This window comes from Toxotes jaculatrix, chromosome 8 (assembly GCF_017976425.1).
Source record: "Toxotes jaculatrix isolate fToxJac2 chromosome 8, fToxJac2.pri, whole genome shotgun sequence".
Lineage (NCBI taxonomy): Eukaryota > Metazoa > Chordata > Actinopteri > Toxotidae > Toxotes > Toxotes jaculatrix.
Genome location: NC_054401.1, coordinates 21,393,632 through 21,417,284, shown reverse-complemented (window position 1 = coordinate 21,417,284; position 23,653 = coordinate 21,393,632). Strand labels below are relative to the sequence as shown.

The 23,653-nt window shown below is 42.0% G+C and overlaps 1 protein-coding gene across 2 annotated transcripts in view; it reads right to left on the bottom strand.

Annotated features, from left to right (window-relative positions):
* Positions 1-19,065, bottom strand: part of bckdhb (branched chain keto acid dehydrogenase E1 subunit beta) — a 69,221-nt gene extending 50,156 nt beyond the window's left edge. For both annotated transcript variants that reach the window (XM_041044676.1, XM_041044674.1), the window contains exons 1-8: positions 18,833-19,065; positions 18,166-18,243; positions 17,714-17,782; positions 14,944-15,077; positions 12,987-13,142; positions 11,508-11,616; positions 7,588-7,685; positions 4,802-4,912 (exon numbers count right to left, since the gene is read on the bottom strand). In XM_041044676.1, coding sequence (XP_040900610.1) covers positions 4,802-4,912; positions 7,588-7,685; positions 11,508-11,616; positions 12,987-13,142; positions 14,944-15,077; positions 17,714-17,782; positions 18,166-18,243; positions 18,833-19,028 — 951 coding nt within the window. In that variant the 5' untranslated portion in view covers positions 19,029-19,065. The remainder of the gene's footprint in view (positions 1-4,801; positions 4,913-7,587; positions 7,686-11,507; positions 11,617-12,986; positions 13,143-14,943; positions 15,078-17,713; positions 17,783-18,165; positions 18,244-18,832) is intronic.
* Between the last annotated feature and the right edge of the window lie 4,588 nt (positions 19,066-23,653).

The following is a 23,653-nucleotide window of genomic DNA, read 5'->3' as shown; positions in this document are numbered from 1 at the left end:
CATGACTCCCTTTGTCAACAAGAGGGTTGAATATATTTAGATCCAAGTATAGCTGGTGGCTGCCAGAATGGATCCCTCAGGAAACAGAAAGATGGCATGGTCCTCCAGAGTGCTGCCTTAATGATCTCTCATGCTGAAAGACACATCATTCTTCATTTATTTTATATGTCCACGCTCAAAAACAACACGCGGGCTACATATAAATCAGCCCGCCACATAACACACACACACACACACAGATACACACATCCTTGACCGAAAGATACGCAAAGGTAAATGTGACTCATAGGACATGAAAAATTTTAATTGGCTGCCAGCAGCCGGATGTGTGTCTGCAGCCAAACTCACTGTCTGCACACTCACCGCATCTGACGGCCAGTTAATAAGCGCTACAAAAGGCCAGCTTTAGAGGGATGTGTGCATGCCGGAAAAGCTAGACACCAGGTGTACAATCTTTTGAATTAAGAAGTTGACACAATGTCTTGGCAACTCCCTCTCCAAAGCTAAGCTGTCAAGAATTGTGAGGTTTTAACACCACACCATGCTCCAGGACTACACGATAATATCATAAGCAGTGATGAAAATATAACCTCGGCTACTGCCAGTACCTTGTCATTATAGTCTGGTGGCATCAGTTTTGAGGAAAGGCACAGCTCATGTTGATCTCACACATGTCCAATAACAATAAAAAAAATAAAATTCATACACCATTTTTTCCTATTTGATTATTTTCTCCTTTTGTATCCACGTCATGGGAGCATGCATGGCCAAGATGACACTCCATATACAGCGTATTTGCCCAAATATGTGTAGATTTCTTTTTCTGGATATTATGTATGAAAAAGCAGTGGTTGTATTTGAGAAATAGACAATTATGTATTGTTGACAACAATATTTCCTTTTTGAATGTAAAGACTGTCTCCTTATGCGAGTGCATTACGGGTTGTTTTTAGCTTTATTGTTTAATTGCTGCTAGGCTAGCGAGCATCTTCAAGTACGTTGTTGCTGTGTCTTTTAGAGTTTGTCATCCCCAAAAATCTTTTATGAGTGCAGTTTACTTGGCAGGAGTTTCTGAAGGAGTAAATGACTAGGAGAGATGTTGCTGACTGTGTGACGAGGAGGTAAATTCACAACAACTGAAAACGAACTGGAAGCATCTCCTGACGTCTTTACTCCAGAAACACACCAGGGGACCGAATCATCTGTCAAACAGTCAAGAATAACTACAGCCACAGATGATGAGGAGCTCAACAACATGCTAACCGCTGGAGAAGATCATTTTGACACCTTCCTCTTCCAACAACCTGACAGGAGAGTGTGTGTGTGTGTTACTGACAGACAAGATACACAAATGTGGGTTCTGCTTTAACTGTATTATTGCATGTTTTATTTTTTTCTTATAATCAATGTTGTCTAATATCCAAGTCAATACACTAGATTGCCCCTCTGTGAGATTATTATAGACATGACCTCTCAGTTGGGAGAAAAGGTGCGAATCAAAAATCCTGCTTGCTTGCAGTTATTCAATTCATAATAATAATAATACTAAATGTCAGATTTATCAGTAATAAAAATAATTTTTACTTGCAACCCTGAAATGGTGCTTTCTATATAATTTAAACTACTTCTGCATGGGTGGGTTCCAGTGTGATGAAACCCTTAATATCTGAGCACCAGCAGAGCTGCAGCCACAGAAGCATCTAGAAGTCGTGCCAGCCCAGAGCAGCTGTGCAGCACCCAGTAGTTAGGCCACCGCTGAGCAGGGTTACTGAGGACACACAGGGCCGTGTTTCTCATTTTATGCATTTGTGTCTTTTCTCTTCATTATTGCAACAAAGTCTGCTCAACTTCAGGGTGTTTTTAGTTGTCAAATGGGTTTTAAAAGGGAACTATTTTTAAGTACTGAGAGATTCAAACAAACACTTAGCACAATGTATTTATACCCAAATTATTCTTCCAGACTGTTTGCACAGGAAGACACTGATTATTGGTGGTGCTTGTTGTCTGATGACATGAAGTTGCACATGTTTGCTGACCGCCTGTAATGGCGCACAAATGTTAAAACAACGCATGCAGTTGCCATCCAAGTCACCACACGGGTTTCTGTGCTCACGGAGGCAGTCGTGTTGATGAAAACTGCAGCCTAAAGTTGTAAAAATTGAGTTGTTGTCTGGCAGCTGTTCAGTTTAGTTAGCTATCTGAGGCTCATGCTAATGCCAAACAACCACCTTCAACAGAAGCAGCAAGCAGCTGCTCTGATAGCTCAGGCCGGGCGCTGAGTGTCAGACAGCTCAGGCCGGCGCCGTAGCTGCAGTGTTAATGTTGGGGATAAGCAGAACTCTAACTAAACATGGCTCAGACATTATCAGCATAAAAATGATGAACTGTATAAGTGAGTGTGTGTCCCTGCTTCGAGTGTAGATCCATTTTACCGGTGGCAGTAAATGCTGAAAGATTTGCTGGGCTGACAGCGTTAGTACGACAGTATTTGTGCATCCCCGCCAAATCTGTCTCTGTCTCAACAGAGCAGATGTTTCCAGTTGCCGTACTGACATTAGCAACAGTGGAGCATGAACAAGTCACTCCTATCATGTTGGTAAGGTACGCCTAATATCTTATATACAACCAGTAAACTACAAAGTCCACAACTACAGTGCAAAAGACAAAGATATTTAGTTTACAATGATAGAAAACATGAAAAAAATCAGGAAATCTTCATATTTTTAAAGGATTTTTCCTGGAAAACCAATTTTTATGTTGATCGACTAGTCAAGGTTTAATTCATTCCATCATATGGTAAACAGGTTAAAAGTAAACGAACAAACCCTTCTTATGCAAGTCAAAATGCACCTGTAACATATGTAGATTAATTCTCAAGAGGCGGCAGCAACACAAGGAAACGTTCATGCCAAGTGCTGCAAATAAACAATGGCAGACATGTCAACTTTTGGACACTAAAGGTTATCTCAGCGTTATGCCTTCAGCACCTTGTATGCATCAGAGGAACACGACAAGATATTGTGTTGATGCTTTGTGCATCGCAGCAGAACTGCTTCCTCCACCTTTTACTTGTGTTGACGAGTCTTATGTAGGCTTAACAGCACAGCAGAACTCTTTCCATTTGTTTTCATTCAGACTAATGCACATCTGGATATTTGCCTATGTGGTTCAGATTAATTAAAAGATAAAATAAAAGCCTTTAATGTGTATTCCCGTGCATTAGTCTGGGTGATAATAATCTTGATTTTTGCCTGGAATTAATTCTGTGCCCTCACTGAGATTTGATAATAGCTTGATTAAAAGGCTCTTTCTGTGCTCAGCCAGCGGAACACACCAGAAAATAATGTTCTCAATGGAGACGTAGAGGGGAGAAAAAACACTCTAGGGATGCCAGTGTATCAGTGTAATGCAACACTGACTTTACTGCCAAATATGAAGGAAGGAACAGGCACCGTGTGTGTGTGTGTGTGTGTGTGTGTGTGTGTGTATGTGTGTGTGTGTGTGTGTGTGTGTGTGTGTGTGTCTGTGTGTGTGTTTGGAGGTTGTGGGGAAATTGGTTTATGGGTTTGACAGACATTTAAGGGGGGCATTTGGTTGGAGTAAATGACAAGGAGAGATGTTGTTGACAAGCACGAGGTGGCAGGCCTGGCATTAGGCCCACTGAGCAGCACATTAACACACTACTCAATTTCATGGCAGTTATTTTAATGGGGCACTACTTTACAAAAAAAAAAAAAGCCACATTCACTCCACAAGTCCCCTCTTTGAACAAACAATCTGTAACTGACTACTACTCACTTCAAGTTGAAAGTCCTCAGTGCCAGAACAATACTTCAGTCTCTGCCATCAGTTCCAATAGACTCCCTATTAAATTACTACCCTCCTACCGCAATTTCATCCTGTGCTTTAACTGCTGGTTATAAGATTTGCTTGGCGGCAGGCGCAGCACGGTGCTCACTGACAAACTCGTATGTTAACCAGAGGAGCACGAAAATTGGACATAAATATGCAAAACCGAAATGTATCCGGTGAAAAAGCAGCATGTGACGTACTCAAGGGCCATTTAAAAGGCAGTGTGGCATACACATGGTTCATCTCCTGCCGTGAAGCTCCTTGAGGTCTGCCTTAACATACACCTTTGGTTTTCATTTCCAAAGAGCTTTTCAAAACATCAGACTCCCTCCCGCTGGTTTAGTCTACTGACACTCGTCTTTGGTGACCAGGAAAGAATCCTTCTCTGCCGCTATTCCCCAAACTGTTTTATATCGCTTTTCTTCACCCATTTCAACATAATAAGATGGAATACCCACTGGAAAGCAGCTCCTTTTCTCAATGCCCTCCCAAATTAAATATTTTGTTTTGGTGAGTGCCATAGCCTGCGTAAGACTGAGGCAACATAAACTAGCAGACGAGTCTTACCAGCTGTGGAAGGAATCCTGTTTATCAAGCACCAAAGGGAACCACACTGGCCAGAGGAATATTGCCTCATATTGGACCACAATACACACATCTACAGTAGGAAGATGATTCCAGTGAACAACACCAATGGAGACAATATTAATGATGATCTCACACTCAAAGTAATCACTTGGGAATTCAGACTGAAGATACACTGCTTATCCCCAAAGACTCAGACTGGCACTTAAACGATTGGCTCCAGAGAATTAGAGAATTATAATTATAATATCATAATAATAGTTAACAGATACCACAAAGTGCCACCATAGTAGAAGTAGATCTGTTCCTCGGCAGAGAATGAGACATTGCTTTGTGAGTTTTTTGAGTGTGTGACTTGTGTTACCTTGCAAACAGTTTCAATATCCCATGGCAGGATGGTCTGTAGATCGATGACCTCGCACGACACTCCCAGCTTCTCTTGAGCCATGTTAGCCACCTCCCTCATCACATGGATCTAAGTGGAAAAAGAGAGGGAAGAAAGTCTTTCAATGTAATGAGCTAATGCACTTTATAGTTTGGCCTGGGTTTCATCTCTGCTAGAACATAAACTCTTCCTTACATTTGTTGTACATTAGACGTGCTTACATTCTAGTAGGCTTACACCAACAAAAAAAAAAAAAAACGTAAAAATAAACACATGCATTTTCATATCACTTCCAGATGCTACAGAGTCTAAGTGTTAAATACAACTTCAAAGCTGTTGCAAAATGAACAACATAAAAGAAGATGTCCGACAAACAAACGCTTAATTATGTAGTTGTACTATATCATATCTTGTAAATGCATCACTGACCTGCAGAACTGACAACTGAAAATTGTTCTAAATATCCACTGCACAGTGTTGCATGAACTGTAACACAGCACAGGGACACCGATTTTTCAGGTTTTCATAACAAAACTGACACATTTGGATTTTGGATTTGCTGGTTCAGCAGTGGGCAGTTTATTAGGATTGGTTCACAGCACTACAGTGCATAACATGAACCACACACTCACTGAGCACTTTATTAGGAACACCTACACATCTGCTTATTCATGCAATTATCCAAAACAACGAATCAGGTGTTTAATGCATACAATTACACAGGAGCTTCAGTTAATGCTCACATCTAACATCAGAATGGGGATTTCCATACACAACAGTCTCTAGAGTTTAGTCAGGATGGTGGTTCTCTAGACGGAAACACCTTGTTGATGACAGAGATCAGAGGAGAATGGGCAGGCCTTTCAGAGCTGACAGAAAGGTTACGGTAACTCACATAATCACTCTTTACAACTGTGGTGAACAGAAAAGCATCTCATAATGAACAACACGTCGAACCTTGAGGAGGACGGTCTAAAACAGCAGAGGACCATGTCAAGTTCCACTCCTGTCAGCCAAGGACAGAAATCTGAGGCTGCAGTGGGCACAGACTCACCCAAACTGGACAGTTAAAAACTGGAAAAACATAGCCTGGTCTAATGGGTCTGGATTTCTGCTGAGGCTGCAGATGGTAGGGTCAGAATTTGGCATCAACAACATGAACCAATAGACCCAACCTGCTTAGTGTCCAGCCTGGTGGTGGCGTGATGGTGTGAGGAATGTTTTCTTGGCTCACTTAGTACCAATCACTCGTCATTTGAATGCCTCAGTCGACCTTACTATTGTTGCTGACCATGTTCATCCCTTCATGGCCACAGTTTGCCATCTTCTAATGGCTGAATCCAGTAGAACACCTTTGGGATGGAGCAGAACAGGAGATTGGCAGCTTGAATGTGCAGCTGACAATCTACAGAAATGATGTGATAGAGTCATGTCAACAAGGAGCAGAATGTCAAAGGAAAGTTTAAAATATCTTGTGGAAGCCATGAGAACAAAGGGAGGAACTAGTACTAGTATGGTGTTCCTAATAAAGTGCTCTGTGTGTGTATACACGATATTTAACTAACTTTATGATAATAATAATTTAAGCGTTGTTTTCTGTTACAGTTTCTCCTACAGAAACCAAAGCACGTGATCCATCAGTACCTAATAGAAAGTTGAAAACTGCGATTTAAGCCTCAAAACATGGTGTGGGAAGTCCGTCCCATTAATTCCTTATTTCAGTAATAAAGTACTCGAGTTCACTGAGTCCGTGTTTACTGGCAGTCATTACTGGCTGCTTCTAAATAAGAACTGCAGTGATAAATCTGAATCATCACAACTCGAAGAGCTGTCAGCAGTTAAGCCAGTTTCAAAGACACAGGCTCTGGCCTCAACCTAAAAAATAAGCTCAATAACTCAAGTATAAGTTCTAACACAAGTATTTATCTTAGACTGATGCTGCCATTACATTATTATCAGCAGATACAGTGGACCTTTCTGAGGGAGGAAACATGGTGGTGGTGGTGGGGGAGGAATACACTTCCTCTGTTTGAGTGATCAGAAATCTTTCCCTGTGAAGTGAAGACTGGGCACTGCTCCTTTCACTCCAATCTGTGCAAGTTGTTTTCTTTACTCTCACTCTCATCGGCACAGGACTGACAGACGAGGGGAGCGATGAGGTGGGAAAGAAGAGTAGCACTTCAAAAAGTAGAGCCAAGCTTTCCACTTCTTTATCAGATCCTCTTTCTTCTCCATCTGCCCTTCAACAATAATACTGGCTTTGATGGAGACGTTTCCCCCTTAACGCGTTCTGACACCCCCTCCCATGCTGCAGGTACATTACGGCCTGGATAAGCCTGTTAAAGTGGCTGGGCACAATCGAAGTCAGGGATGACTCCTGGGGAGCTACAGGAGCCTTTATACGGAGCTGCAGAAAATAAAATCTCTTGGATGAAAAGAAAAGCAATAATGGAAAGTGTGCAGCAGACATGTAGTGTTAACATGTGGAGGGCCAAGAACAGCGCTGATGTTGTGGAGATGTCTGGGCTGATACAGCCACAGGCTGCTGGCTGAGAGACCCTGCAGGGACAGAGGGGGCTTGTGATAGACTTAAAGTTAATCCACTGCTTGCCTCTGTGGCTTTAAGCGTCTTTTACTGGAGATGAGAGTGGGCTCATTTTGTTTTTTCCCCTGTGACCATGGAAAATGATCCAAAGGTAGACGACAATTTACAACTGCTCAGGACACCCACTGAGAGTCCATCCGTGATGCATGGGATCACCTACCTGTGTCCCCCAGGCAACCAGAGTGACATCACTTCCTTCCTGTAGGATCTCGGCCTGCGACAGCGGGATGGTGTACGGCTCCACGGGAACCTGCTCCACTGAGGAATCACACACACATTCAATAACAGATTAACAATCATTAATATTAATATCAGCGCTTATGTGCACACATTGCATGCAAGCTCACACGCAAAATCACGGAGGGTCAATTCTCAACACGTTCATTCATCGTTTCAATATGCACCCTGTGGTTTTCTTGTAAAATACTCAGATTCCGAACTGACCGTACATCTAAATGATAGACTAGATGACAAAGTGGTGAAATGACAGACCGTCAAAGAACCCAAACTCTGACTCTAGAACATTTTAACTGGCCCATTTCAAATGCTTCTTCGTGCTTTTTCCAGAACCTCATCTCTCAGCAGAGGCCGAGTGTGCTTTTATCAGCACAATGTACAGCATGATCTAATGATAACTTATGCCAGCTACAAGCTCATAACCCTGAATAATCTTGACTACAAAACATTGGTGGGATGGGATATCAATCAGAAAAGGGGCCACATGGACGGGACATCAGTCCAAAAAGGGGAGGGGGGCCCACGCAGCCAGTCTCTCTTTGAACCAAAGTCCAAGACAAAGTGCATGTAAGTATATGGTTTGAATAATAGTTAATAATGTCTTGGAAAACTGAAGCACAGTCATGGAAAACATTACAATGAAAAAAACTTATCATTAACTCAAACTGCCATCACTTTTAAACACATAGCTTATTAGTAACATTTATACTGCACAGACACAACATATAACCACTAAATGTCTTTGAATCTCATTCACTCTAATGGCTTTGGTTGCAAAACAGGCACAGCACAAGATCTTTAAAGTGTGAGTAGATTTTGAGGGAGCTGAACAGCTAAAAGCATTCCTACATGGAAACGCATGAAGTCAAAATTACAATTAGGCAAAGTAATTATACTCTGCGGAGACGTGGAGACCTTTCTGGAAACCTTGAATGACTTCCATGATCCTTTCAAGCCTTCGAGAAGCCGTAAAGGAAAGAAAAATTGCCCATCTCGATGACTTACTATACTAAAACAACATAAAGGGCTTGGGCAAATCATATGCAGCTCCTGGTATAAGCTTCCAGACGAGACAGAAAATAGGCCACATGAGTGGAATAATAGCATTTCGCCGAATGTTAAAATTGAATTATGAAAACTAGGTTATGGTTTAATAAGTGGAATCTCAGTCCCTACAAAACAGTAAGGCCTCGATGAGACAAACGTGTGGTTTTTATCCTCTTCTGAACAAGAAAAGAGGAGGTCGCTACAATTAAAGAAATGACTTCATCACCCAGGCAGAGATCATTAGAGGCATGGGGGCCTGGCACGAGAACTGGCTGGCTCTGCCCCCTGTAGGAAATCAAAACAGCTCCTGAAAAGCTACCACTGCTAAACCCCCTGTGTGAGGTGGATGAGTGATTTTTTTCATACAGCTGTCAAAACATACACAATTAAAACGAAGATAAGCAGAAACAAAACAGGGGACTATGCCTTAACGAGGGTGGAACCAGAAAGTCATGAGTTCATTTTGAAGTGACAAAAACAGGACCAGGACTTGATTGACTGACCCATATCTTGTCAGTGACTCTTAAAAAATGTATCTAATATATTTTAAATTATTCCAACTGGAAATGCTGCAAGAAATAAATCAAGACTCCTCTTAGATACAGCACGTTACTGATGTACTGTCTCATCACACCCCAAAGGGCTAATAAACCAATATGAATTTCAACTGAGCAACGATGGAAACAAAAACACTGCAAAGAACCTCGACACCTGCTCCTGTCTGCACTGTTGAACCGCATCAATTTGAGGCATGAAGCTTGTATTATATTATCATATTCACAATGATTAGCTCTGACACAGGGCTATACATTTTCAAACACACACGACCAATTAAATGTCAATCAATGCTTTCACAGCCGCTGAAGCCAACACGGCTTTGACAGACTATCAGGCCACAGCTGTGAGGTATTAAAGACATCAACAATAGCACATGCAAGCGTGCATCAAGTATCTGCCTTTTGTTTTGGTATATATTCTATGTCCACACTTTCACACTGTGAAAACAGGCAAGACATTACATATTATTGCGGCAACCCACTAAAGACAAATTTGACTGTGCCCCCAAACACTCATCATTATTATTCTTTGTCTTACTTCTATTTGAGACATAATCGTGCTCTCCCATAATCTGAGAGCTTTGGGGGATAAAAACATGAAGTATATGGCTGCCATGAAGTCAGTTATTAAAATGTGGTCTACAGCCTGGGCTCTGTTTTTCTAGCCTATATTCGTTTTTGGCAATCTGGCACCATTAAAAGTGTGCCGAATGAGCTATTAGCAGTTCCCATTTGCATTGCACCCACTGGCGTACAGACAACTACCACTAATTTACACTGATACTAAAGAAAATTTAAAAAAACAACAATTCTCAGGCAAGTTTTGGAGTTAACAGGAGCACCCTTTTTTCTATGATTTCTAAGCTGATGGACACTTATTCATGGTGGACATCAGATAATGATATCCTCTGAAAGGTGTCACAGTCACACTGAATATAAAAATATGTATATCCTGTCTGTGTGTTCAGACTTCACGAGCAGTATGAATTTTCATGCAAATTGCTGCTCATGCTTCACATCTCACCCTCCTTAAACTCTCCTGTGCGTCTCACAGGTTGAAAATCTCTCCATTTACTGCATAACTACACAATATCACATAAATCATCATTAGTGGTCTACAGGTCTAAAGGCCTGGTCACACCAGGATTTACAACAGCAAAATTTTGCAGAAAAATTAATTCATTCCGATGGAATTGCTATGATCAGTGAATTCGCTCACAGGTGTGAAAAACATCCCTTCCAAACGAACATCCTGCCTCGCTAGCGTGTTAGCAGTTAGCTCACCAGCTGCAGTAGTTTTTGTTTGTTTGCTTGCTTGTTTGTTTGTCTTTTGCGGGCAGTCATCGAGGTTCTAGAAATAAATCTTATGAAGCTGTGCGGATGAATTTCCCTCTGGGCCTTAACTTCTTCATTTGGTTGCTCTTCAAAAAAACTCAAGAAACAATGTGGGAGATGTGAAGAATGGAGTCACTCCCTATGAGCTGATGAGTGGTTTTAATATCAGTCTGTCCTGTAACATGAAAAATGTTTTGGACAACGATCACTAACCTCCTGCCATAATTGAAACAATCTCAGGAGTCAGCTGTAACATTTCACAATCTCATCTGGCTCTTGTCAAAGCGGGAAACTAAACTTGTGAAAATCAGAGGCTTTGCTTCGAGGCTGGTAGTACCAATCTGTTCCGGTTCTGTCTTTCATTACCATAATGAGCTCAAACATCATCTTCAAGCCTGCAATGCTGTCTTAATCAAGGATATCAAATTATTAGCATGTAGCCAAGGCAGCACTGTTTTGCAAAAGCTGCCAACAGCTGTTAAGAGTTTATAACGACTTTGCTGGAGACCTTTTTGCACGGCAGCCTGTCCAAAGCCACGCCGGCCTAAGTTTTAACCATGCTGCCCTGAACGCTGGTGCTCCCTCCACACAAGGAGGGGGGGGGGGGGGGGGGTTCAGCTCGGCACTGTCAACACTTCACAGCCCATTTAGACGGTCTGCTTCACAATTGTGATCCTGCTGATCTCACTCACATTGTTTGCAGTCAGGCATATTGTTTGTTTGTCTTGCCTCACACCTCTAAAAGGCAGAACATTTGCTTTCAATGAGGAAACCGGGGCGAGCAGATAGCGGGCCAGCGAGGCACGCCGATGGAGGGAACATCAGAGGGGACAAATGAACAAAGCTAACACGGCTCCAGTTACATGTTGGCTTCTGACTTCTATTCACGCACGACCCGTCTTACCTGCTGCTCTGTACAGGATCTTGGGCTCAAAGAATATGCAGGGATTCTTGTCAGCGATGCAGGAGAGGAGCAGCCCCTTGGCCTGCACTGGGCCACGAGGTATTACAATCTGAGGAGCACAGGACGCACTTCATTAGGTTACTGCAGATAAATGTCCTGTCCCACTGGTCATTTTATTTTATGTTTGTTATTAATATTAAAAACAGAAGAAGATGTACTGTTGTATCACAGTTTAAATCCAACAAAAATGAACACAAACCCCACAAGAGAGGCCACAGACTCTTCATATCAATTCTCTAACTGTTCAGCTACAATATTTCTCATCTCCTCTTGTATTGTAAATGTGTCAGATGATTAGCTGTTAAACCGCTGAATGGTATTTAGTTCAAAACTGGGGAATCACGACAACACTGGGCCTCAGATGGAGCTAACAGTGCTGATAGTATGCACGAAGATTAACATTTATCAGGCTGACCTTTGCTGAGAGACAACATGTTTATTGCTCTCAGCAGTGGTTACTCACTGTGGATGAACTGTGGCTGTAAACTGTACAGTCAGTGGAGTGTGAGAAAGAAAGAAAATGATGACTGGATGCATGCTCAATAAAAAAGAAAAAGAAAAAAAAAAAAGCAGGGATGGATTTTATAACTGATGTTTTAACTTAGACGTGTTTACTTTGAGCATATGCTGTTAATTCCATCTCAGTGAGACTAACAGTGCTCGGAACGTACAGTACTGTAGGTCAGTGGTTCTTAAACTTTTCCAGTCCCAGCTTTTATATCTTATCTCCTACTGTGACTTCACTGACTGTTGAGATTTACATTCCCTCACACTACGGCATCCGTCTAGATAAAGGCCAGTATGTGTCATGTCTAAGATTCTTTAAGTGCCTGTGGATTTACTGTTACTCAGTCAATTCTTGAGACAGCAGGCTTGAAAAACTCTGCTTTTTTTACCTGCATTGTTTTGTGGATAATGCAGGGGAATAAAGAAAGCTATTTATTAATATACCTGGGGCCTTGTAACAAATACAGTTCAGCAAATTTAAGGGATCAGCCTTAGCTTTAGTATAGTCCTTCTGCTACTTTTTCAGGACTGCTCACCAACTTCTGTCTTTGTGTGCCGACAATATTCAAGCAACGCAAGAAGATTTTGTTGTTTCAGCTTGGAGAAATTCTCAAGATGTTTTAACTTGTTGGAACACTGACCTTCAAAATCATTTGCACTTATTTCTCACATTCTGTACTTCCATTTGTTATTTTCTCTCAGCGTGATGGTTTCATTCACATGAATATTACTAATAAACCTTGACTGCATCGATGTAATCGGCCCGTTTCATAAACCGTAATGTTCGGCCAGAACACTTCAGAATATGTTTTGGGACGAGACGTGACATTTCGACATTGCACATACCGATAAACTATGGAAATAAAGGGAAAGAGAGGAAAGTCAGAGTCTGTAGTGAACTTCAGAACTGACCTTGATACCAGGGCAGTGGGCGAAGAAGGCCTCTGGGCTCTGGGAGTGGTAAAGTGATCCGTGGCCGACACACCCCCACGGAGCACGAATGGTGAGGTTGCCGCAGTTAAACAAGTTGCCGGAACGGTAGCGGTACTTGGCCGCTTCGTTGACTATCTGGAAAAAGACCAATATGATTCAGGTTAATACAACCACAGAAGAAGACGATCCAGTGACCCAATTCCAGTGAACCTTGTGGAACACCTGAGTTGTTGCAGCAACAAAAGCAGCAAGTTTCAGTATGAAAAAAAAAAATCACTAAAAACATCGTAACATAATACAATGAGGTTTGAGTGTACACTGGTTGAACTGCTTGTCAAAAGGAAATATTTAGCAAAACACGCTGGGGAAAAAAGGAGAATCTTTTTATGTTTTTATGAACAAAAAGACCACACCAGTGGACACTGGATTTAGGCTTCATGTGTCAAGCCATTCTCTCTGCTATTCCTCTTAAAGCTTTCAAAAACCTACTTCATTTTTAACGAGGACAATCACCTCAAGTGTCTGGTTTCTTTTGCCTACTTCTACGGTTTCTGATACTGGGCTTCATCCAAAAAGGTTTTCCTCCCTGAAACTCAGGTGGGCTGTTAATTCAGCTTTTATGTCTCTCTAAGGTCAGTTTGGACCGAATCGTTTTAAGTGAGAGCGCAGAAGGAGGGAGAGGAAGCCCAGTCAAGGCCCGGCATCAGATTAAATCTACTGCATCTCTGCAAAGCAGCAGGAGCCTGTTAGAAACCAACTCCATTATCACATATTCTGTTTTTTTTACTCTGCCTTGACATAGCAGGGACTTGCATTCATCTTGTGGAGGGCGAGAATACACAGCATGACACTAGTGTCAACATGTATGCATGGTAAAACAGCAGCCCTGCCCACAGTCCTGCTCAGCCTGTTAAAGCCACATTAATCTTCCTCAGGAGAGGTTCAAAGCAGGAAGGCATGGAAAAGGGTTTATTTGTTTTTCAACTGGTTTTTCTGAGCTACACTGTAGAATGAGACAATGTACAATTTGAGCTCTGTTTATCAAACACTCGTATGCAAGAAATGTGCTACATGAGTCAGACAGAAGAAGGTCGCCAGGCTGGAAAATAGAATATACGTTTTGTTTTTTTTTCATTCTTTCCTTGTTTGTCAGATGTTTCTGAACATGCTGAATTTTGCATCTTTTGCTAGGAGGCCTTATCGTTTCTACACACATAAAACTGCAAATACAAAGGCTGATACCACATTTATACTACAACAATCACATCAATGCAAACAAAGATATATTATAGAGTCATATCATACACTGTTAGACTGATTTGTCTTTCTGGTAACTTGGATTATGACGTTCAGGTACCACAATGGTGGTATACACTCTTAGCTGCACACAGTCCAAAGCCCTGCAGCAGTGAAACAGCGTGCGCTGGTACACCAGCCAAGTATAACAAGTACAACCACCATGCTCCGCGTCTGTGCAAAGCATATCAACTTAATATCAGGGAGTAGCATGATGATTTCAAACTGCAGCTGCAAAGTTTACGCCCAATAAAACTTTAGATCACACACATCCGCCACAGCATTTTTCTGTGCTTTCTAGCCGCTCCATGTTTTTGCAAGCATACATGGTTTCAGGAACTGTTAGGTGACTTAGCTATGCCATAATTATATCTAAAAACAATTCTGATGGGAATTCACTAGCCTTACTGGATGTTGTTTTTCCCATCCTTCTACTATTTACGTGTTTGCCAATACAACTCGTCATGCTTTGGGTGATGGAGATCAGAAGTACAATGTTTAAAAGGTTTAAATTTGATGGCTGTGAAGCTATTAGGCGATCCTTTAAAGACATTATCAATTACACCTGTGCTTTTCCTGCTGTGACAAACCAACATGTCTGTGTGAAGGAGGTCTGCAGAGCAAAGGAAGTGCGCCTCACCTGGTCAAAAGCGGGAAAGATGTAGTCAGCGAACTGGATCTCAGCGATGGCTGTGGCCCCAGCTACAGCTGCACCAATACCAAATCCTACAATCCCCTGCTCACAAAGGGGGGTGTTAAAGACTCTGTCCTTACCTGGGGGAGACAGTAGGAGAGAGAAGGCAAAAAAAAAAGATCAAGAAGCCTGGTAGGTACTAGTAGAGGAAGGAAAGCAGAGGCTTCTGGGTGAGAAGGCTAATCCCTGTTATCAACTTCCACAAACAGAAAAGTTCACACAGAGGTTTAAAGTTTAAGGTGTGGCTCACTGAACAACCCATTGCATCTAATTATTTATTTTGGACCACTGACCATCAGCTGTAGAGGGTGTCTAAGGAACAGCAGGGGTTTTTCTGATTACAGAGAAAGGCCCGGGCTGCACACTTGAGTGATGAGGTTGCAAAGAATACTCTCACTTAAAATGCCATGCAGTCCTAAAATAAATGAAGTGACATACTGATGACTCCTCCTCAGCTGTAGCTAACCAAGCCTGTGATGTACACACAACCCCCATGAAGTAAAAACAGAAAAAAAAAGACGATTTTCCCTTCTCCACCCTATAATATGGCAAAGAGCCACAAGAGTGGGTGTCTAAATTTGGATTGAGTGTGTTATTTTTGCCCTCATCTTTGTGTATTTGCTAATCTGGTCTCTTTCTGTTTTGCTGGGAAGTACGCTTCTCAGCAGTGAAACTGTGCCCTTATGTGCCCTGCTCTGTGATCGCAAAGTTCAATTAGCAACCACAGCACCACAAAACCTTGGCAGAATGAACAATTAAGTGATCAGAATTTAGTGCCTTACTGCTCAGACTGAACCGACCTCAAATATGCAGCCTCATGTGAAAGTGACAGTAAATAACATATGTGTGTGCTTCTGTCTGACATCAAAGTAATACAACCAAAAGATGTTAAAAATATCACAGTGTGTGACTATCAGATGCATCGTCGAGTTGATGTTTGTGCCTTGGTTGTTCACATGAGTCTAAAATGCTGTTTTAAACGGACAGCGTGTTTGGGTAACTTTTATTGTTGGTGCTGTCTGACACCAACGCTGCTTTCAGTGAAAAAGGCTAAACACATTAGTGAGAGGGAGAGCTCGTCAGAGCACGGAGTCAATGTGTGCTGTTGTTTTCAGGGAAACTGCACTCAGAAGCAGCCAGTAACCAGCGGCGGCAGAGCTGGATCGCTGAGGCGAATGCATCCGCCTCGTAAAAAGCCACTCATATAGTGTCCACCCTGCATTAACCTCTGTTCGGTGTAATGGCTGCGGGTGGCGGAGGTGTGCACCATCCCTTTCAAAATTGAGAGGGATAAAAACAGCTTTGCACCCGTCACTGTACACAAGGATGAGATGGAAAATAATGATCCCTCTCCAAAGGTCAACACTTCTGACGTCAATGAAAACAAAAGGCAAAGCCAGCTACTGTAGGATGGATTTGAGACTCCTCACTACTAAAAAAAAACAAAAAACATACCAAATAAACTGAGAATAAACTCGAATAAAGAAAATCTATTGATATCCAATTAGTTTATTCATCTTTTAGAACAGTTAAATACTCCATGTTATGTTTAGTCAAACTGTTTTGGACGCCCCAAATTTAGCTGAAGAAACAATGGAGATAGAAATTTGGTTGTTCTCAGATTTACTGAATTTGTATATATTTCAATTCATCAAGGAGTAATTAGTCTCAGCACCAATCTTGGACATGTCCATAGCCTTTTTTTTATATAGAAAACTGCTTAATGCTATTGACATGACATCAGTAATTTCTGTCCACAAAGAGATTTATCTCTAAGACTGTCAACTGTGGAACCAAACTGGAGCTGGAGCTTTTAAAGGAAGAATCATCACTGAATAATAGGAAACATTAATGAACAGTTAAGTAAACTGCAGAGGAATTGCTCTTAATGGGTTCATACTTTAAAGCAAGTCGCAGTAGCAGCTACAGCCCAACAGGCTTTTTCTTTCATGGAGGACATTTGACATTTTGACATTTCTGAGTGAGAAAACAGGTGTAAATGATAAATTCCACTTAGTGGCTTCAGTTTCAGGGCCCTGGTTTGGTTCATGCTGGTTCACTGGGACCTTGAATGGAACAGAGCCATTGTTAATGTTATTAGTAACACCTGTGCTTTTCCTACTGTCACAGTTTCAGTGTCTTCTGTGAAAAGGGCCTGTGAACAAGACAGCAACAGATTCTACCTGATGTAAGTCAGCTTTAATGCACAAATATAAAAAAGAAACAAGAAAATTTTACTATAAAAACTTTATGATCTGAACCAAACTAGAACCGTGGCCCTGAAATACTATTTTGACTCAATTTTTTCAAAAATTAGGTAGATTTCTTCAGAAAAATTATAATTGTGAACCTGTAGGATTCTGAATATAACATTTCACATTTACACAACATATGAGAAAAGAGCAGACTCCAAAACACACTCACAGCAATGAGCCTTGTCATATTATATCAGCTCACTGTATAAACTTTGTAAGGCTACCCTGCTACAACAGACAAATAAGTGCAAACAGATCCTTGTGGTCCTCTAGGTGAACAATGATCAGTAACATGACCTTGTGACAGAGAAGAGTGAGATTCTTCACAGTCCTATGCTGCCACCTAGTGGAGAAATCAGGTAAAGAAGACTGGAGAACAGGTTGATGACAGTCTTGGCAAACTCAGCAATGGTGACTTTTGAGTGAGTGAGTGAGTGAGTGGGGGGGTTAAAACATCTCACCATATTTGTCTCTCAGACCCACTGTGCATCTGAACACTCCACCAAAGGCAACATCTTCTCCAAAGATGACTGGAGATAAACAACAAAACACAGTCAGTCATGAAAGTGAAGAAACACAACACAACAGAACAGGAAAAAAAACACACACACAGTAAGGATCCCAACTTTAAATCACAACCTGCTAATGAAAAAAAAAACATTCCAGAAATGGTTTTCCCAATTCTGTACTCCCTTTTAAATGGTTTGATTGTTTTATGTTATGACCACCAGTTCTAATGATTATTAGAGTCAGCCCTACATAACACAGTCTATGGGAAAAACAAACAACAAACCAAGGACTTATAATGAGTGGGTTCAGGAAACTTTAAATTTCTTGATCTAATCTTCATCTAATTTTCTTTTGATCTAAAAAAAATAGCAATAAAACTCCAATTCTTGATTTAGTGTCCTACCTGCTGTAGGATCACTGGCGAGAGTGTTGTCCAAGGCACTTGTAACTGACTGGAACAAGTTCATCTTCTGTGTGGGACCTGAAAGGTTTATTTAAAGACAAAAAAAAAAAAAACATTTTAAAGGACCTAATGTGAGCAACTGCTCGTTATCGTGCACACTGGATTTAGGTTTGACAAACAGTAAACTGCTGAACACATATTTGTTCATAAGTGACCTTACCAGTTGTTGCAGGAAACAAACCACATTACAGAACCTTGGCAGTGATTCAGTGACTTCACTCACAGGAACACACACTTCATTGTTGCAGTAAAGGAAATAATGATAAAAAAAATGTCCCTGTACTTAGCCACTATATGTGTGTGGATAAACAGTGAACTCATCCCTCATTAGAGACTGTAAAATTAATATGTCACGCTAACATTACATGGACACCGTTCTCTTGTATGAAGGGGCTACAACAACACTTCTTCAGTGCTGTCATGCTATGTCAGCAACGTGAATCAAACGTTAACGTTACAACACAGCTCTCTCATATCACCTAACCGCAGTGTTCATAACGCTGTTAAACCACCTGTCTTTAGAACAGTTAAACTACCCAAACTTCCAGCGCTACACAACTTGTTCCTGTTGGTGTAGCTAACGTTAGCCGGCCGGCTAACCACTCACCATACTGAGTCGGGACGGGGTCAGGCTGGAAGGTAAAGTGCGCCGCATGTCTCCGCGGTGTTTTTGTGCGAGAGCCGCAGCTCGGCGACACCTTCAGCAGGGCGGCTCCTACAGAGCTGTGGGCCCCGGTGCCGACACCGGCGAAGGACAGTTTCGAGTTTGCACCTCGGGTGAGAAACCGTGCTGCAGCCGCCATTCCTGTTGTTATGGCTGACCAGGAAGGGTAAGATGAATTAAAGTGGGAAGATCGTCTATTACTTTGGACACAGCATCACTCGGTGGAGAAAAAGCCTGAGCATATTCTAGTCTCCGAAATCCCGATCCACTTCCGGGTTATCTTCCAGTATTGCATGGCCTCTTTCTTTAGTGTCTTTCTTAAACCTGACAACGCACACTGCGGTTTTCTATTAGTACTCTTCAGCAGTGTATTGGAAAGTGTTAATTCAGCACCGATCAAGCTAAAATAAAGATTTGCATTCAATAGTGATATTCTATAGGGGTTTCGAATAATATTTTCAGTTGTGTATCTGTTACAGTAGTTGATAGCAAATAATCTTGTAGAAATAAGAGACCAAATACTATTGCAAGAAGTGAGTGGAAGAGCTGGGCTTTGTGGTCACCGAGATTAGTGACAGAGTGAGACCTCTGGTTTCATCCTCCCTATGCCAGCATCCACGAGAAGACACAGGTTGTGATTGGTCAAAAAGGAGGGCGGTGTGCATGGAAGAGGTTTTGGAGATAGCAGACAACCGCGTAGGGTCCCTGGTCGGTTTCACTAGGTGATCCATCTTTGATCCTGACCAACTGACATCAGTGTGAGAGGTTGATTACATCTGTGCATCACTGAACCATCACGCATGATTCAGTAAACACAAACTCTGTCTTTCTATTTAGTAAATAAAAGATTTTGCTTCACTTAACATGTTTCCTTTGATACCAAACTCCTCATGAGGAATATGTAAATAAAAAGGAGAGAATATATTGCACTGCATGTTTGGGCTTGAATGGTACTAAATGAAAAATGAGACCAGGTGAATTTTTGGGATGTGTTTTGAACAAAAATTACATATCTAGAGAAGACGTCCTGTTCTTTATGAACTCATAACAGACAAAATGTAGAAAATTCAGTTCAATTTGAAACCTCTTTGTCTGAATAAAGAGACTCAACCAGCTCTGATATAGTCAGTGTACGTCACTTTTACTGTACCTGATGGAATATACAGGTGTCTTCTCTCTGTACAGGCTCAATATGGAGCTCTTTATGTTGACTGTTAACCCATTTGAGTGAACTCAAAGTTGCAACTGTTCAGACTGATCAGGGTTCAGGGTAATATTAATTTAATTACAACATATACAGTAACATTAATGAAAAGGTCATAGTGTAAACATTAAAAACAAACACAAGTGACTCTTCTTATTTTGACTGTTTATTTGACCTCTGATCATGTCAAACATCCTCACTGAAATCTTCAGATGCACTTTTTTTGTAACTTGTGGTTGCCATTAGATACTGTACACACTGACCAGAAAATAATGAAACGTTATACAAAGAGGGAAATTATGCTTCATCTTTGTCTCCATGTTTGTTGTGGAATTATTGCTTTCTTTGTCTCTTTTCTCTTCCAGGAGCTGTCATTCATCTTCTTTGTTGTTCTTAATCTCTCTTCTCTTACTGGGACTGTTCCTCGTCTCTGTCTCACCCCTCATCAGTCTCTTACATGTTTCTGTGGTGTGTTCTCTTGGTTCTGGTCTCGTTTAGGGGGGTTTCTTTGTCCCTTTTCTAATGGTGGGGCACATCCTCATCTTGCTTCTCATCCTGGGGCCGCCCACCTTCTTTTTCTTCATGCTGGGCTCCTCTGGGGCCTCCTTTTTAGTTTTCGCTCCTGGAGCCTTCCACAGTTAGCACAAAGGAAGTGACCACATATAATCCTATGCAAAATACACAACAATTAGCAAACTGTGAGACCTGATAACTCACAAAACAATCAAACAACATGAATTACATTATCACTGTGACTTACTTTAATGCTCTTCCCTTCCAGTTACAGTGTTTCCCTCGTCTCTTTGCTCTTCCTGGGGCTGTTCTTCATCTTGTCTCTAATCTTTGGGTCTTTCCCTCATCTCACTGTTTAGTCTCGGGCTCCTCTGAGGTCTTGGGGTCGTCCAAAATGTCGGTAAAGGTGGGAAACACTGTGACAAACATCATTTATTCGGAGATGAAATAATCACATTTTCTCAGACAGCATTAATGTATACATATGTAAATACAGAGCACCTATAGACCCATTTTACTACATGTGGTTACCGACAAAACACTGAAACTTAATCAAGTACCTTTGTGCTTTACTAATGTCGTCCATGTCCCATGTCCTGCTATGGCTTGTTTCCTGTTTCCTCTCGTGTCTGGTCTCATCTCTTTCCTTGTATTGGGGCATGTTGTCATCTCACGTCATCCTGGGGCTGCCCCTCTTCTCTTTTGTCCTGCTGACATCCTCTGGGGTCTTCTTTTTATTACCAAAATCAGAAATTACCAAACAGAATCCTGTTCACAATTTATGACTGATATAAACTGTTTTCACATACTGAGCTCCATGGAGACAGTTAATCTTACTTACCTCATTTGTGCTGTGGAATACAGCTTTTTGTTCACGTGTTTACCTGAGGAGAGTCTCCTGGACTCTGCTACTGCTACCAGCAATACTCTCCTCAGGTAAACCCTTACTTTACCCAGTGTGGACCTCTGCACTGCTGTCCTTGTCACTGTTGACTCCAATGTTGGTCTAGGGTGGGTGTAGACAGTCTTCAGAGCAGTGACAGGTGGATGATTCTCACTGAGTGCATGGTCACTACAACACATCACAACACAACACATCACATCACAGCACATCACATCACAGCACAACACAACACATCACATCACATCACATCCCAACACAACTCAACACAGCACATCACAGCACATCACATCACAACACAGCACATCACAACACAACTCAACACAACACAGCACATCACAGCACAGCACATCACATCACAGTACAACACAACACATCACAGCACTTCACATCACAGCACATCACAGCACATCACAATAAATCAGAAATAATCTAATAAAAATACAAAGAATAATAATGATAAAAATGAAAATGGATCACAGCACAGCACATCACAGCACATCACAGCACATCACAGCACATCACAGCACAGCACAGCACAGCACATCACATCACATCACAGCACAGCACAGCACATCACATCACAGCACATCACAGCACATCACAATAAATCAGAAATAATCTAAAAATACAAAGAATAATAATGATAAAAATGAAAATGGATCACAGCACATCACAGCACAGCACAGCACAGCACATCACAGCACAGCACAGCACATCACATCACATCACAGCACAGCACATCACATCACAGCACATCACAGCACATCACAATAAATCAGAAATAATCTAAAAATACAAAGAATAATAATGATAAAAATGAAAATGGATCACAGCACAGCACATCACAGCACAGCACATCACAGCACAGCACAGCACAACACAGCACAGCACAGCACAGCACATCACATCACATCACAGCACATCACATCACATCACAGCACAATAAATTCAGAAAAAATCTAATAAAAATACAGAGTAATAATGATAAAAATGAAAATGGATTTTAAAATTATTTTTTAAAAGGCCTCTTTGCTGGAGGATTACTCTCCTGCATTCGCATGACGCCACGCTGCCTGTTCCTCTCCTTAATGATGGCCCGCAGGTTCTTCACCCACTTGGGAACGGGGCCCTGCACAACACAACATCAAAACACATTACTAAAACACATCTGACTGAAAAAGTCCTTCAGTTTAAAGAACCAATAACCAATAATATTCAGTTCAAAGTAACCTGAGGTCTCTGAGGGGGGGCTGCTCTACGAGGCTGGCTGGGTCCTGCAGGTCCTGTAGTAGAGCTCACTGTCTGCAGCTCTGGGGAGGACCTGCAGCGAGAGAAAGAGGGAGACGAAGAGGGAGAGGAAGAGGCAGAGGAAGAAGGAGAGGAGGAAGGAGACAAAGAGCGAGAGGAAGAAGGAGACGAAGAGGGGCAGGAAGAGCGAGAGGAAGAGGGAGATGAAGATGAAGAGGAGGAGGTGGATAAGGCATGGGGTGTATTAGTGGGGGACCTGGGGGAGGAGCGAAGCGTCCTGCGAAGGATCAGCCTGGGGCTGCCGGGCCGGTTGGGGTCTGGGAGCAAGACAGCTGTCCACTTGAAGAGCGGCTTGGTCTGAAGAGAGAAACAAAGTCAGTCCTCAAACTACCGCTCCATGTCACATGAACACAACATCAATACACATTTGACTGAAAAAGTCCTCACATCTTTCAGTTTAAAGAACCAATAACCAATAATATTCAGTTCAAAGTAACCTGAGGTCTCTGAGGGGGGGCTGCTCTACAAGGCTGGCTGGGTCCTGCAGGTCCTGTAGCAGAACTCCCTGTCTGCAGCTCTGGGGAGGACCTGCAGCAAGAGAAAGAGGGAGACGAAGAGCGGAAGGAAGAGCGAGAGGAAGAGGGAGAGGAGGAAGAAGATGAAGAGCGAGAGGAAGAGGGAGATGAAGAGGAGGAGGTGGATAAGGCATGGGGTGTATTAGTGGGGGACCTGGGGGAGGAGCGAAGCGTCCTGCGAAGGATCAGCCTGGGGCTGCCGGGCCTGTTGGGGTTTGGGAGCAAGACAGCTGTCCACTTGAAGGGCGGCTTGGTCTGAAGAGAGAAACAAAGTCAGTCCTCAACTACTGCTCCATGTCACCTGAACACAACATCAAAAC